The 17,455-nt window shown below is 41.4% G+C and overlaps 1 protein-coding gene across 15 annotated transcripts in view; it reads right to left on the bottom strand.

Moving 5' to 3' along the window:
* Window positions 1–17,455, bottom strand: part of CHN1 (chimerin 1) — a 223,973-nt gene that overhangs the window by 14,986 nt on the left and 191,532 nt on the right. For all 15 annotated transcript variants that reach the window (XM_072811013.1, XM_072811007.1, XM_072811016.1 and 12 more), the window contains one exon: window positions 9,163–9,247. In XM_072811013.1, coding sequence (XP_072667114.1) covers window positions 9,163–9,247 — 85 coding nt within the window. The remainder of the gene's footprint in view (window positions 1–9,162; window positions 9,248–17,455) is intronic.

Here is a 17,455-nt window from a genome sequence, read left to right as displayed (position 1 = left end):
GTGGTGACTCAAAGGGAGGAATTCCTAAGTGCCAAGCACCTCCCACGTGCAAAGACAAGCTAGGTGTAGAGGGACACTCAGTCTCTGCACATGTGCGTGTAAGAGAACAGCACTGGGTTGGCAGGGCTGGTACCAACAAATACCTGAATGTTTTCATCAGTAAAGAATAATAGCTGCTTCTTTGAATACGGAAATGGGCTTCCTGAGCATAGAGCTTGATCTATATTATCTGAGGAAATGACCCAACAACATTCTGTAATAGTTAGACAATGTCCAAATGACTAACCTAACCCAAAACCCCAATTCCTCTTTGTATCTCTATTAGATACAGTAAGATTTTGGATTCCATCATAAGGCAAATCAATGGCAAAATGTCCAGTTAGAAGACTTTGTTTCCCCTGAACATTTTAATGTTTTGTATGACTTTTGTAAGTTAGATTTTACCCTATGATCCATTAGCTGTGCAATTTCGAGTTACCTTTCCTGTGTTTCAGTTATGTAAAATAGGAATAATATTTATTATTAGCTCTATTGTCTTTCCATTATTAGGTTCATGTGAGGCTTCAATATTAATATATGCAATTTCTTACGTGTAGTAGAAGTGTTTACCTGCACTATGTTGTTGTCATTATCAAGAAGCTGAGAGGCCTGTTCTACGTAGCATCCCAGGGTTTGTTACATGGTATTGTCCTACTCAGCTATGGTCAGAAGCTAAGTGGAATTCTGGGCCAGTTCTGTTTGTCACATGTGAATGCAGGACCTGGATGACTGGGGTTACAGCTGCTTCCTCATCTTTACTGTTCTAATACATCTCATTTACCTAAAAGTGTCTCCAAATAAGTACTTGATTCTTTACTTTTACCAAATCTGGGGAGTTTTCACAGTCACTAATTTTTCAAATATTTTTTCAGCCCGCATCCTCTTCTGGGACTCCAACAATGTAAATGTTAAATCCTTTGCTATTCTGTGCTACGGGTCTCTGAGGCTCAGTTCACTTTTCAAACTGTTTTCTTTCTCTTGTTTGAGTTGGAGGATTTCTACTGATCTTTAGGTTCACCACTTCCTTCCTCTGTCACCTCCATTCTGCTACTGAGGCCATCAATCTGGTGAGCTTATTAATAAAATTTTCAGTTCTAAAATTTCCATATAGTTATCTCTTATCTTTATTTTCTATTTCCTATTTTTCATTATTTCAAGAGTTTCTAATTGCTTGCTGGAGCATTATTATGGTAGCCGCTTTCTGTGTCTGATAATTGTGTCATTTCAGTATCGACATCTGTTGCTTGTCTTTTCTCACCTGAGTGGAAATTTTCCTGGTTCTTAGTATGAAGTGTAGTTTTGAACTGAATCCTGGATATTATGAGTGTTATAAGAAGCCTCTGGTTCCTATTGAAAATTACCATTTTAGCAGAGAGTTAAACCTGTTGGGATTTAGAATGCATGTCCTGGCTCAATTTGTAGGCCATGTTCAAGAATCAACTTATTTACAAAGCCTTTGTAATGCTACTGCAGTGCTAATTTGCCCACCCTACTTGTATGTTACCTAAATGGCAGAATGGTACCCCACATTCGGGAGGGGGGGGCACCTCTTAGTTACTGCAGGGGGGATTCAGAAACCAGGGTTTGCCCTGAGACCTGGTTGAGAAGGAATGCCGTGCCACATGGAACTCTAGGGTACACATGGAAGACAAGTTCTGACCGTGGTCTCAGCTGCCTCATGACTGCAGCTCAGGATGAAGACAGGGCTGCTCCTACTACATGGTGGGGATGAAAGTCTAGGTGCCACCACAGGCTCAGCCAGGAGGGGTATCGCTTTCTTCCTGCAAGGCAGTGATGAATGACAGGCCTCCACTCATTCCCAGGGGAGAGGCGCACCCTTGGGATCGCAGGGCGGGGTGATACAGGGTTCTGCCCACAGACCACGGCAGCAGCAGCACTGCTGCTTGTTCATGATGTTCACCTGAGGGATGGCAAGAAGGGTGAGAAGGTCTGGCTGGCTGTGCTACCTTTTTCCAGGGCTTTGGCTAGGAAGAACAGGCCGTGGGTAATTTTTTGTCCATGCCTGTTGGCATTCATGGGTTGTGGGCTTCTCCACTGCCCAGGCTGGGATTCATGGGAGGGGGAAAAAAAACAACCCCAAACCACCAGGCGACTTGCTGCACTTGGTTTGGCCTGCCTGCCTTTATCCACTTTCAGAGTTTTCTGACAGTTGAATTAAATATTTTGTATGGAGTTTTTTTTATTATTATTGTGAGGAACAAAATGAAATCTATTTATTCATCTTGTCCAGAACCAGAAAAACCCTTACATAGTATTTTAAGTGTATAAAAGTCAGCAAAGCTTTATAATTTAATATTAATGTTGTGCCTCATTGTGCCTCTTTGTGTACAGAGAAGTGATAGCTCCAGTTAGAAAGGGCTGTTGGTAACCACCTAGCCCAGGGTCTTTACCTTACAAATGCAATAAAGCTCCAAGAGGCTAAATGACTTGTTCAGATTACTCAGCCAGAAAGTGGTAGGACTGAGATGTAGCCTTGGCCCCCCGATTTCCAGCCTGTGCTCTTCCCCTGAGTGAGGCATGCTACCAGCAATACATCTCACACTCTGAGTTATGGTTTTTAGCCCTGAAGATGAGTTTGCTAGTTTCAACCTCTTATTCAGTAATGTTTATTGTACGCAAGTTGTATATACTTGAGCTTAAAAGACATTATTATATTTTACTGTTGTATATATATGATTTGGCAAGGAATTTTTTTATATCAGTGTACTTTGATTTTTTTTAAGTTTTTAATTACAGTTAACCTACAGTGTAATACGAGTTTCAGGTGTACAATATAGTGATTCAGCACTTCCATACAACACTCCCATCCCCCTTACTCCCCATCGCCTACTTCACCCATCCCCCCTGCCACCTCCCCTCTGGTAAGCATCACTATGTTCTTTATAGTTAAGAGTCTGTTTCTTGGTTTGCCTCTCCTTTCCCTTTGCTCATTTATTTCTTAAATTCCACATATGAGTGAAATCATTGGCAAGACTTTTAAAAAGTAGTGATATCCTTTAAAAAGCAGTGATAAAACCTACCTATTATAGTCTTGTTTTTGTCATATCTTTCCTTATGTATAAACTCCCAATGGAAACTCCCCAGAAAGCAAAACTGTAAAATTTTGACACAACATCAAAACATGTGAATGGCACGAATGGCCTGATGTTAATGCCAACTTTTTTTCCTTTGAATAACTGGAGTTATCTACCACCTTAAACATCAGCAGGCTCCCATGATTATTTGTGACTCCGTGAAAAGTGGGTAAAGTGATGACTGAGCTCAGATTTACAAATTAAGGAAGAGGGAAACGTTTTCTAAGTTGATATTCTTTCTTTCATTTGAGTAAGATTAAACTGTGGAACAACCAACATATTCTGTTCAATTTTAGAAATAAATTTCAAAGGCCAAATTTTTGGCAGGATTGGGTATGAAGTCCTTCAGACGCCCAAAGGATAGGGCAAAGTCATGAAAATAAAGCATCTTTATACCCTTATGTTCACAGTGCAATATACCAGCTCTGAGCTTGCTCCGAAAATCGCTCCTGCAGGGACTAGCAGTACATCAATATTTCAGTTTGCCATTAAGACTTTATTTGGTTTTCATACTTATTTATTAAAGCCATATAACTCCTATATCGTTCCATTTCTCCCAAGGAAGCTCAACACTATAAACAACAAAAGTCCATAAAAGGTCATTTCATTTGTTGCATTTCTTGGTTTAGTAGGTTATTTTAATGCTACAATTAAACCACATTTTCCCCTCCTAATCCTTCAAGTTAATAAGCATGGACTAAACCATATGAGAGGAAAAATGAAAAAACCCAAATAGCATTTTATTCTGTCCTTTATTAATGTTTCTATTACTTAGACTACTAACCTAAGCTACTCGTAGATTTTAGATTTCCTGGGACTCGATTTCTCTACAAAACATATATTTTATGTCTACAAAGCACAAACATCTATCTTTTGGGGAAAAAAAATAGCTGATATTATTTACATTAAATTGATAGAATTAAGCGTAATGTTAATAGTGTGTTTTGAAAGGAAAGATAATTATTCATTCTTCAAATGTTCATTTTATTTGTTTTTAAAGATTTTATTTATTTGAGAGAGAAAAAAGGTGTGAGAGAGAGGGCATAGCAGGTGGAGCAGCAGGCAGGAGAGGGAGAAGCAGGCTCCCTGCTGAGCAGGAGCTGGGCTTGATCATGGAACTCCAGAATCATGACCCGAGCTGAAGGCAGACACTTAAACAACTGAGCCACTAAGGTGTGCCTCTTTACTTAATTTTTAAAAAGATTTTTTTTTTTTTTTAAGTACTCTATCCAACATGGGGCTTGAACTCACAACCCAGAGATCGAGCTGCATGCTCTACTGACCAAGCCAGCCAGGTGCTCCATGAGTGTTTTGTATTTTAAGTAATTGCAAATGAAAGTTTTATTTCAAAACCTATCTCTTAGATGTCCCCTACTCTGAATCCCTATCCAGGGAAAGTGGGAATAGCCCAATTCAAATATGTATCAGAAGTCATTACTTTCATAAGCAAAATTAAAAAGAAGAATTTGTTCTTTTGGATATTTGTGAAAATATTGCTGCATGAAACTTCTAAGCAAGTCTTATCAATTTCTCACTGGTTTAAAAGGACAAACCTAGGGGCATCTGGGTGGCTCAGTTGGTTAAGCGTCCAATTCTTGGTTTCGGCTCAGGTCCTGATCTCCGGGTAGTAAGACTGAGCCCTGTGTGGGGCTCTGTGCTCAGCACCGAATCTGCTCAAGATTCTCCCTCTCCTTCCCCCTCTGCATCCACCCCAATGTGTGCTCTCTCTCTCTCAAATAAATGAGTAAATATGATCTTAAAGATAAACATAACTTTTTAGGTACAATCAATCAAAGCAGTAATTAAAATACTTCCACTCCTTTCCTTCAACCTAAGTGCTTGTATATTTTAAGCAATGAATGCACTTTTATTACTAGGAAGGAACTGCTCCCATTCCCTGTTGCAAGGGTGGGGGGAGGTAGGGAGGAAGGTGACAGCGATGCTAATGAGACACTTGGAGAAAAAGAGTCACTTGAATAGATAACCAACACTAAGCTGATGTGTGATTTACAATTGTTATCTGGCTTAGTTCTCTGACTACTATGGCAAGACTAAGGTGAAGACAATTCAGGAATGCTGGTGGAATAATGGTCTTTTTTGGGGGGGGCGGTGTTTGGCAGTCTCAATGATTATGTAACAACAGATTATATTAACCCATAAACTTACATTTCCGAGAGAAAGGGGAAATGGCTTGGGGAAACATTCTGTCTGAACGATGATCCTTTGAATTTTACTGTCAAACCCAGTTGTGCTCATAAATATTTTAGTAGGAGCACCACTCCCAACCTGTAGTTCCATATTCCCCTGCGACATCCTTTTAGTCTTTAAAGAAGGCTCGGGAGCGGAGTGGGTAGAGGAAATAGAGGAAGAGGACGTTCAAGCTGCCGGGGAATCTGGCTGGCAGGGGTGGCGGGCCGGGCGGTGGGCCTGGAGCTCGCGGTTCGGAAGGGACAGCTTGCCTGCTAGGAGCTGGGTCCAGCCTGATCCCTACGGTGACTGCCAGCCTGCTGACTGGAACACCACTCAATATTTCACGTGATGTTTAGAAAAAATAAAACGAGGGGGTGGGGGTGGGATACAAAACTGATGCTTCTGGCGAATGCTCCCTGAAAAATTGGACTAGCTCGCTTCTGCCTTGGTGGATTTTGAAAAAAGAAACCAGAACAAAGCAAGCTGTCTTGGGCTCAAAAGCAGATAAGTACATTCCTTTTCTATAGGCAGTTAGCCTGCCCTTCTCATTTGGAAATAGTATCTTGAGTGTTTAGTGGCTAGTGTACTAGTTTCCTGTTGCTGCTGTAACAAATGACCACAAACTCGGCGGCTCACAACAGGACTTTGTCCTAGTTCTGGTACTCGGAAGTCCAGTTTGCCTCGGCGGATATTAAGGTGTTAGCAGGCCTGTGCCCCTTGTGGAGGCTCCAGGGTAGAATGTGTGCTCCTTCCCTTTCCAGCTTCTACAGGCCGCCCGCATTCCTTGGCCCGGGCCCTCTTCCTCCATCTGCAAGGCTAGCAGCATAGCATCTTCTCCCTCTTCCCACTCTGCTTCTGTCCTTTGTTCTGGGACTGCCTCCTCTTTTAAGGACCCCCGTGACTATGGTTATACTGGGCCCATCCCAACAATCTGGGGCAATATCCCCACCTCAAACCCTGACCTTTAATCCCATGTTCCTTTTTACCATCAAAGGGAACACAGTCACTGGTTCCAGGGATTAGGAAGTAGACTTCTTTAGGGAGTCATTGTTCAAGCCAACATAGTTAGTTCTCTTTATATTCTTTGCATTTTGTTTTAAAGTGGATGGCTCAAAGGTCAAGATGAGCCACTTCAGATCTAAGAATTATTTGTCATAGAAAACAGAACTAATTCAAATGCCAACCACTGCATTAAAAAAAAAAAAGATGACTTGTTCAAATACAAATTAATGTGGTTCAAATCACATAGAATATAATGCTTTTATAGACAAGGCATAAAAATAAAAAATCTCCTTAAGGCTTTTCTTTCAATTCCTGCACAATTACGCAACAAGCTATGGAGGCTACTAATGTGGGTAGCTGTGTGTTGGGGTGGGGGGTGAATCACTTTCTCTTTCCTTTTCGTTCATATTATCACATATTGTAAAGGTTCCAAAACATTTCTTTCAAACATGATTTGGGATTGTAGCATATTGTCAAAGATTATCCATCCACGTACCAGTTCTCTGCTAGCATAGCAAACTCAGAATTCTTATGGAGATGGGCTTCATATTTCAAATCATAAGTGATAGACATCATTATTTCAGTAAAAGAAAAGCTTTAAAGTTAGTGACAGTCACAAAATGTTTAAGAAACTGTTGCAAAGTTCTGGCTGGTCTGGCTGTGTCATAAAGGCAAAAATATGCTTATTAAGACCCACATTAAAAAAAAAAAAACCCACATTCCTTAAGCAGGTGATTTGTGCTCTGGAAAGAGTATTCCATTTACCTTTGAAAACCCACAGTGTGGATGGTCTTAATACTACTCTATCAACATTTTAGGTTCCAATGTGCTCCACCCTTCAGTTCAAAGACTTCCCCTCAGCCTTCCTAATCAGGTTATCTCATCCTGACTCGGTATCCACCAGTCAGAAGGATGACACAAAGTTGTCCTCATTTATTCTCTGAGCAGAGACTTGCAAATGGGGTTGCCAACCCTCTAGGATGATGGAAGAATCACTGCATCTGAGCTGAGGCTCTCTTCGATGGAGACTTCTGCACAGTTCAAAGTCAACACATGGGGAATTCTTATCCACGTGTGTGGCAGGGAGGTCCTTGAATAAATCTGGCTAATGATGTATGCCTAGAACCTTAACATGCTTTAGTGACACTAAGGAAATAATAACTGAAGAAGAAGGACTTGGAACATTAATATGCAATACATATTGTATCTTGCTAATAAAAAAACAATTTAGAAGAAAAATAAGACCCTAAAAATTTCTGCACATAATGGGCAATAAAAATATTCCATTAAAAATCAGGCCATAAGGGAAGCCCCTGGGTAGCTCAGCCAGTTGAGCATCTGACTCTTGATTTCAACTCAGGTCATGATCTCAGGGTCGCTAGATCAAGTCCTGTGTTGGGCTCTGTGCTTGGCAGGTGTGGTGTCTGCTTGAGATTCTCTCTCCCTCTTCTTCTGCCCCTCCCCCACCACCTTCTCACAAATAAATATATTTTTTTTAAAAAAGATTTTATTTATACATTTCATGAGAGACAGAGAGAGGCAGTGACACAGACAGAGGGAGAAGCAGGCTCTATGCAGGGAGCTGTATATATGACTTGATCCCAGGACTCCAGCATCACGCCCTGGGCCAAAGGCAGACACTAAACTGCTGAGCCATCCAGGGATGCCCTCAAATAAATCTTAAAAAGAAAAAACAAAACACACCACAGGGGACCTCTGGGGAAGACAGCAGAATAGGAGGATCCTAGTACTCTTACAGCGATGAACTGAGTAATGTACAGAATTGCCGAATCACTATATTGTGCACCTGAAACTAAAATAATATGTGTATGCTAATTATACTGGAATTAAGATTAAAAAAATCATGTCACAAAGAAAATGTGGATTTTTTAGTGATAAGCTTGACAGTTACCATTTTGAAAAACTTTACTCTTAGTATATGTTTTCAAGTGTTAAGCTCATGCTAAAAGACATGTAAAAATATATTTTTTAGTTTTACAATTTAAATGGCAGGAAAGAAATGTCTATGACCAAACACTATAATTTAAGTGTTTATTTTTAAGCCAATGTCAGAATTTAAAGAAGTTTGAATAAATGGCCAATTTTTGGTATAATTGTTCTATACAAATGAATTTCACAGGATGTGAACAACTTATTTTCATAAAGCATTTCAATAAATCCCAGAGTTTGTTCTTTATGTGTAAATCTTCAAAGTTTTTAAATTTATATCTAAAACTACTATGGTCATATTTTATAAAAAGGATGTGGCATAGTCAAGATTTCAAAATGTCACAAACAAAAGATTATTGACTAAGTGGTTTTTCAGAATTTGGTACCCATCTTTGAAGATAGTCATAGATTTTTTTTTTTTTTTTTTTTTTTTTTAAAGCTTCAATTTGATTTTGCAAAAATGTAGTAAGGACAATTCAGCTTAACAAGTTATCTTTAAAATTCAGTTTCCAAGGCAACAATCATAGGTCCCTGTACACTGCTTAAAAAAATCATTTTTATAAATTTAGTTACTGTAACATCAAAGGCAAGAGTTAAATATAACTGCCTTACTTTTATCTCCTTTTATCAGACTTTTTGAACAGGACAACTTCTGACTTTTTAATGGACTAATGCTGGATCCCTAGCCTGCTGCCTACTAAGGTCAAGAAGGTTAAGGGGAGATAAACTGCCAATTTCCAAAGTGGCTGTTTGCAAATCTAGCCTACTGCATGTGGGTTAAGAGCAACCAGGATCCAGCCTATTGTATATGCATACCAGCAAATCGCCTTACAACTTACTCCTTCTAACTCTGTAACTAGTAAAGCAGAAAGGGAAAAGCTCTTACCTGCACATTTCACTCCCTGAGCAATGAGACCCCACATGAAGTTAGCACAGTATTCACACCAGTGTGGCCCTCGGAATGTATGGACCTGAAAAAAGAGGAGTGAGTGACAGAGTGGCCAGAGGGGAGAACATGTGGACGATGAGCCTGTTTTCCGTCAAAGCACTATAATGCAAACCACAGTTAGTACCGAAGGGCGCGGTATGGTTACATTTAGAAAAACTCTGGTTGAGTGGAACCGACAAGCAGTTAAAATTTCTTTCAGAGCTTGGTTTCCTCTTTGTTTTAGAAATGATGATAAATCAAACCAATATTCTGTGATTTACTTGGCAAAACAATTTCTACGGTAGCTTTCCAACTGGCCCCCTCCAGCCGTAGGCCTCATCTATGTGTTACACAAATACTGGCATTTTCCAAGTGCTATGGCATGGAGGAGAAGGAGTGAAGTAGAGTGTATCTGGGTCCCAGAAGGATTTGGTCAGATGACCTATCTTCTGTGGTTTATGTATACAATGGAATATTACTCAGCTATTAGAAATGACAAATACCCACCATTTGCTTCAACGTGGATGGAACTGGAGGGTATTATGCTGAGTGAAGTAAGTCAGTCGGAGAAGGACAAACATTATATGTTCTCATTCATTTGGGGAATATAAATAATAGTGAAAGGGAAAATAAGGGAAGGGAGAAGAAATGTGTGGGAAATATCAGAAAGGGAGACAGAACATAAAGACTGCTAACTCTGGGAAACGAACTAGGGGTGGTAGAAGGGGAGGAGGGCGGGGGGTGGGAGTGAATGGGTGACGGGCACTGGGTGTTATTCTGTATGATAGTAAATTGAACACCAATAAAAAAATAAATTAAAAAAAAAAAAAAAAAAGATGACCTATCTTCCGTCATCTGTGACTACAGTTAGGGCCACAGATGGTGAAGGTGATATGATACTCAGTGACTGGTCACAACTGAATCATCAAAAAGGGCCAATTTCTATTCAAAACCATTTGATACTTACTGTGTTAGTTAAGGGAATGAATATATTTTTAGAAACTGCGGAAGCTACAGTTAATCAGAAACCCTATCTGAGTGTAGTAATTATGGACAAACCATTCCAGCCTCAAAAACATTGATTCCTTTATCCCTAAGAAAGGAATTCCCAAAGGATTCAAATGCTAAGATATTTCTAGTCTTCCATGTTTAAGAAAGAGAAGCCATTCCAGCTTAACTCAGATGAAAAAGTATTGGTAGAAAAGAGAAACAAAGAATCTAAACCCCAAGTATTAAAGAATAAAAGAAAAAAAAATTGGAACTTTATCAGTAACACTTAAGATTTGAGGAAAAAAAAGTTCCTGAGTAAATATTGGCTGAAAATGCACCCAAGAAATAAAAGAAAAAGGGAGAAGGGAGTAAGGAAGTCACTGATACGTGTATCAAAGTGCATGTACTTGAAATAATTTCTTATGCATGACTTCCTCAAAAAAATAGTGAAAAATCAAAGTGTGATAATTTGGCTCCAACATAAATATCTGCTAAAACAGCTATTGCAAATAATAGAATTCACTGCTACGATTGTCATTTTTGCTACTGTTCTTTTTATGTGTCAAACAGGTAAATGATTTTTAAGATAATATATATAACTTATTTTTTCCAACTTAAGATGCAATTGGACACAAGACTTCGTATGAATGTAAGATGCATATATGCCATTTAGAAAAACCAAGCCAAGTAAATTATGACAAGCCACTGATTGTAAGATAAATCCCAATTCCAGACATGTTAAAATGGGGGGGGGGGGGCAGGGAAGCACATATTAGAATCAATGAGAAAAGGTGTATCATGATTCAGAATACTTATGCTAGCCAAAATAGCCAAATAAGACTCTCATGAATAACCTGGTGTTGGTTCCTCCCAAGTAGGTATGCGCTTGTGACTCTGGTCACTTCCAAGTGAGCTTGAGTACAAAATGTGTTGATTTTTGAAAAGCGGGCCATGATCTCTTTTATATCTTTTATGGAAAAGCATCAGGAATGCAGACGCAGTTGCTTCCTGATTGGTAATGATGCTCAGTGCCTGTAAACTCAGAGCATTTCCTTGAGTTTCTGAGGCAGAGCCCAAGACCAACATTCAGATAGTCTGTGATGTCTTTGTGTCTGTCTGTATTTCTCTGAGTGAAATAAAACTGGATCAAGTAGCAGTCTTACTTTGCTTTGAGGGGAATGAGTGAAAAAGCACTGACTTGTATAGAAACAGCTGCATAATCATGAAATAGCTATAGAATCATGATGTTAGTTTTAGGGAAAGTCTTTGGGATACATACTGGCTTAGATGTTGCTGGATCTTGGATATTCCAGTGTCACTTGACTTGATGAGGTTACCAGAAATGGGCTGGAAATATAGAGGAGGAAAGTCCCAGTCTTGTACCTGCCAGTTATCTCATGATAAAGGGTCTTAAAGTTACATTTGGGAGAGCGAAGACAAGAGTAGATGATGTGAAAGAACTTAAAACCGGGCTCATGGCAAAGAGCTCTGAGTATTGAGAAGTTATGACAGAACCGATTCCCTTCCTCGCCTTCAAAATGGCAGCAGTGAAGGTGGCATCTGGAAAGTCTTGGGACACTTCTTCATGTGGCATGTACTGATGGAAAAGTTTGGTGCGACAGCTGGCTCTCCGACTAAAGGATCACATGTGTATTTCAGAGAGCAATCATTAAGAAATTGTTACTCCTATGTTTCCTTCTTGGACGGCGTCTTATAAAGGCGCCCTGAGCCATGTGGGGCTGCTGGTGTCGGAAGGTAGATTATACGGCTCTCCAGGAAACGGTTCTGGAAAGAGGCACCAAAGCACCAGAAGCTTACTAAACTACTTCACTGGATTCCCTTTTGAATCTTGATACCTAAAATTCATATTTCTTAAATTTTGTTTTGTGACTCCACTATGGACGGTATTTGTAAAAACTGAATGTTGTAGCCTTTTTGTCTTTTTTTTTTTTTATTTTTTTTATTTTTTTTATTCATGAGAGACACACACAGAGAGAGAGGCAGAGACACAGGCAGAGGGAGAAGCCGGCTCCTTGCAGGGAGCCCGACGTGGGACTCGATCCCGGGTCTCCAGGATCACACCCTGGGCTGCAGGCGGCGCTAAACTGCTGCGCCACCGGGGCTGCCCCTTTTTGTCTTTTTTAATTCCCCTAGAGGTCATCAAAACAGTTCATTCAGTAGTCCTTTTTATTTATTTGTGAATATTTTTAAAGTAACGACATACACAAAGATAAAAAGGATACTGGTTGAAGGAATTCACCATAGGTTTCTCTCACTAGTGGAAATGCTCCAGAGAAAGTGCCAGCAAAGTGCATGGGAAGCTGGGGGAAGGGCACCGTGCAGGTTTAAGATGCACCCCAAGAGATGGGCCAGCTGAGGGGCCTGCAGGGCAGGACTGCAGTGTGCGTGTTGGAGGGGGTGCATTAGGAACGGCTGTTCCAGGAACCAAGGGTCCATGGCTTGAGCCAAGCAACAGGATGCTTAGAGATTTATAAGAAAGTTCAGCATGGGCCCAGGTGGGGATGAGCACGTGGCAGGAGTCAAGGGAGACGGGGCCTTTCCCATGCCTACAGATTCATGCTCTGCCCAGTGAGCAACGCAGGGCCGCTGAAGATTCTGAAGGTGAGTGATGCAGGCAGGCGAGGCTGGCGGGGGACGAGGTAGGTAGGAGGCTAGGTATGGCAGGAATCCAGGTACAGACGGAGTGGGTTGGGACTCTGGCAGCGCCAACGGAGAAAGGGGACAAGCAGTTATGCAGGAGGTGGAATCACCAGCCTTGGGAAGCAGCTGAATCAGAGGCACAGGAGTGGGGAAGGGGCATCAACAGGGGGACAAGAGCAGAACAGGTCTGGAGGTGAAGAGAGGGCAACGGAGGACTGAAGATGTCTGAAAGAGGAGGGAGCTCACGGAGTAAGGTTCCTGAAGGTGGCAAATGGAAATTGGATCTAGGGCAGAGAGGTTAATTGTGAATAAGAGAATTATTTCCCCATTCCCCAAATTGGGAAAAGGGAAGGAGGGAAGCAGACGGCTGTGCAGGAGTCACAGGGCCTGGAGGCCAGAAGGCTAAGGGAGTCGCTGTCTAGGGTCTCTGCATTATGATGGAGGTTCACTTACTAAGCAGGTGAGGAGTCTGCGGAAAGGAGGGCTAGCAACTGGAACTTCCCAGAAGCTCAGGGAAGGGCTGCTGGACTTGAAAGCAAGCTTCTTTCCTGGATGACACTAAAGTCATCCAATAAAAATGCCAAGCATATTAAAGAAAAAGTGATAAATACTTTTAAAAGTGCTTTACCTAAATGTTCTATTTTATATGCAGATTTACAGAATCAGTGATGTTTATATCTGATATTTTACCAATTCAGAAAAAGATACCTTAAAAAAATTAATTGCACAAATCGGGTAACTTTGAGCAGGACAACTGAAGAGCTATTCCTCCCCTACAATGGAAATAGGGTGCGGTGCCTGCACACAAGGCTCTAGGGCATGGACACCTGCAGATAGTTTTAGTAGATATGGTTGTATTCTGATTACCTGTCTTAAAAGTGATTAAATCGGAATGTAACAGGCCTTCAAACTGTAATAAGTAAAAGGTCAAAAGGTGCACCTTGGGGGTTTTTTTCTGCTTAGGAGGATGCTAAGAAAGAACTGGGGTGCAATCTGGAAGAAAGGCTTGGGGCGGTTCTCAAGGGGCATCATATAGATGGCAACTTTTGCCTGAAATGCCCTATAATACAGTAGGTACCTTCTCAGGGGTCAGCACTCAGGGGTTCAGAATTACCGATGTCTATAACAGAAATAACTAGCAGACAGTCATTAAGGGACATTTTCCTTGGATTTCGATTCTAAATGGCTCTAGATTTTTGTTTTTCAAAAGTTTGTGTTTTAGTTTTCCTGTTTCTTCTTATTCTCCAAGGCTGTCATGTCAGCTCTTTCTCCTCCTTCCTTACTGCCTTGTCTTTTTTTCCCCCCATTCACTGATTCTTAGATGCAGATGAGGTAATCTGGTACGAGAACTCTGCGAGCACTGGATATAAATCAAGAACACAGGTCCTCTATATTCCTTTTGAAGGCCTTTTAAAAGAAAAACAAACTTCTGGCTTCTTATCTGTGTTTCATAGGTTGAGGCTGATGGGCAGTGGTCTTAGGATGAATGAGGTGTTAGTAGTATCTTACTTTATTCTATAACCTCCAACTGATCTTTACTGTTTCTTAGAGTCTGTTTCTGTGTGACCTTAGTGACAAAGTGGGAAACTGACCAGCACTATTTCTTCCTTAGAGCTCTTTGAACAAATGACTTGATCAATTTACCAAAAAAAAAAAAAAAAAGATTTCTTTGGGGAGGGTGTTTTGGTAAAATAATCCAAGAGAGCAATCAGCTTCAGTGTATGATGTATCAGGGAGGTCAAGGATGGTCCTGAGAAAAGCAACTTTGTAAATTGGCCACAGATTTTTTTCTAGGCCACCTCCAAACCTCTGGTACATCTTGACAAATGAAAGTGACAGAGTACATGGCATGAATTATACCTTCATGAACAAAGGGCACTGCAACTAGTCTGAAAATCCTTTTCTCTTCTGCAACTGGAATGAAGACAACTTTATTACCATGACATCTGAGGTTGCTTTTCACCTGTCAACAACTCCCTTCATGTTAACATCCCTGATGTCACTTAGAAACAGAGATGAAAGACTGTGTTAATTAATGGATCCCAAAAGTCCGTCACAGAGAAGGCACTGGTCAGAACCAGACTGAGGACACATAGGGAAGGAGGTGAGGGGGCCACTGAGGGCCCCCATGGCACAGGCTGAGGGTCACGTGTCTCCTGGGCGCTGGAGCTATGTGAACACTGGAGCTCTTCTCACCTGGGCCTATTGTTACACTGCCCCAAACCCCAGCTTCTGCAGGAAAACCAGCATAGCTTCTCATGTTTCTGACATTCGCATCTCCAGTTTGAATGTCAGTAATAAAAGGAGAGGAAAAGAAATCTATGCTATGGGAAGAGAAAGAAAATTTCAGCCTACCTTCATTATCCCTTCCAAGCTGTAACACACCCTCTAGAAATAAGCGTGCACGCAACAGCCAAGGAGCATGCCTGCAAAGCCTGCTGCAAATGGAACCTATGTTGGAGGCGATAAAGACATTCGGGGAGGGGCGCCTGGTGGCTCAGTCGGTTAAGCATTTGACTCTTGATCTTAGCTCTGGTCTTGATCTCAGGGCTAGGAGTTTGAGCCCTGTGTTGGGCTCCACACCTGGTGTGGATCCTACTTTAAAAAACAAACAAACAAAAAAACCCAAAAAAACATTTGGGGAAATGAAATTTTGCTTTGGGGGAAGGGGATTGACATTTGAGAGGCTCTGGTGAGTCAGTTCTGCAGCCTGGTACTGGGTGATGAAGGAAGAGAACAGATGATCAAAATCAAAATGAAAAGCAACGTAGGTAGATAGGCAGCTGGGCAGGAAAGGCTTTTTCTCCTTTCCCCCCTAATTTTTATCTTTAGGGCAACCAGAATGTACTCTTTTCTGGAACCAATTTTAGTCTCACCAAGATGGCTTAATTTTGATCCAAAATATTTGAAATTTAGACTTTTAGTCCTGGTTCTGCCACTACAGTTAAAGTATTTTGATTTATGCTGTTAAGTCATGGGCAGAGAGAATGTATAACACTGGCTATGATCATTAGCAACAAATACATAAAACTGTGTAGGGGTTTCCTGCAAAAACGTAACAAAACAATGAGGAGCAGCTCTTCAAAGTAGGAGTATCTTTAGTATCAAGGCAGTATCTTTTTATTATCTAGTTGAATCTCATCAAAATTATTAGTGGCCTCAAAATTTTTCTTTTTTAAGGATTTTATTTATTTGAAAAAGAGCACAAGCAGAGGGAATGGCAGAGGGAGAAGCAGGCTCCTGGCTGAGCAGGGAGCCTGATGCAGAAGTTGATCCCAGGACCCTGGGACCATGACCTGAGCCAAAGGCTGACACTTAACTGACTGAGCCACCCAGGCACCCTGGCTTCAAAATTCTTGCGCAAAAATCTCTAACAGTGCGGTCTGGGTGCACTGACCTCATGTTGGCCCTGCCCACTCTTCGTGTCCTGAAGCAAGGATGTGTAATGTAGTTCCAAGGGCAAGGAAGGTGGAAGGAGTGCACTGAACTCTCCCTGACACAGGGCCTGGAACTGAGGGGGGGGGGCACACCCCGGCCACCAGCAGGCAGAATGGGGGCACTGCGCGGAGGAGCATCCCCACCAGCAGCTCGAGAGGAGGACCGTCAGGGGAAAGCGCGCAGGGGCTCTTGGAGGTGTACACTGACCTCGCAACAGTTAACACAGCAGAAGTATCCTTCCAGAGAGGGGGCCAGATGACAGAAAATCAGTGACCTAATGTTCTAGGAATGAAAAAAATCTGTTCAAAATTGAGGGAGATGCCATAAAAGTCTGCTAGACACACACTGGCCAGACCATAAATAAAGGATGTCCCCTTGAATATGAGAAATAACAGTAGGAAAAAGCTGGCATACTGGTACACTGTAACACTAGTCTTACTTAACTAGTAGGGCCGTTATTAGGGCAGGAGCATAGGGTAGTTCTTCCACATACAAAAATACTATAAAAATTGTTTTTATTGATTGGTATGTAAAATGACACCCTAAGAAAACAGGCACAAGGAAGGGATTCCATTTCCCCCAATTCTATGCAGGCCTTATTTACAAAGTTTAAATTTCTTTATGGCTTGCTTCATAATCCACCTTTCCCCATCCCACCTCCCAAATAAACGCTATCTCAGCGAGGGAGAAATCTAAGATTGCAGCTGAGTTGGGCAGCCCCTGTGGCGCAGTGGTTTAGCGCTGCCTGCAGCCCAGGGCGTGATCCTGGAGACCCGGGATCGAGTCCCATGTGGGGCTCCCTGCATGGTGCCTGCTTCTCCCTCTGCCTTTGTCTCTGTCTCTCTCTAGCTGTGTCTCTATGAATAAATAAATTTTAAAAAAACTTAAAAAAGATTGCAGCTGAGTTAATAATTGTGGTGTAGACCAAGTGAACTAGCTTCGACTCACGCATAACCATATTTATGCTAGAACACAAACACAGTTTCTTGTGTCTGTGTTCTGTTCTCAGCTGCCAGAATGGCTCTTGACACAGAGCCATCAATTTGAAACCTAGGAATCAGGCAGTAGTTTCAAAGTTCAGATCAGAACTTAGAACCATCAAAAGTTTCCAGGGATTCCATTTATTTATTCACTTTTATTGTGTTACAAGGTACAGACTGTA

This window comes from Canis lupus, chromosome 34 (genome assembly GCF_048164855.1).
Source record: "Canis lupus baileyi chromosome 34, mCanLup2.hap1, whole genome shotgun sequence".
Classification (NCBI taxonomy): domain Eukaryota; kingdom Metazoa; phylum Chordata; class Mammalia; order Carnivora; family Canidae; genus Canis; species Canis lupus.
The sequence above is the reverse complement of the archived record's forward strand: the minus strand, read 5'-3'. Positions and strand labels throughout refer to the sequence as shown.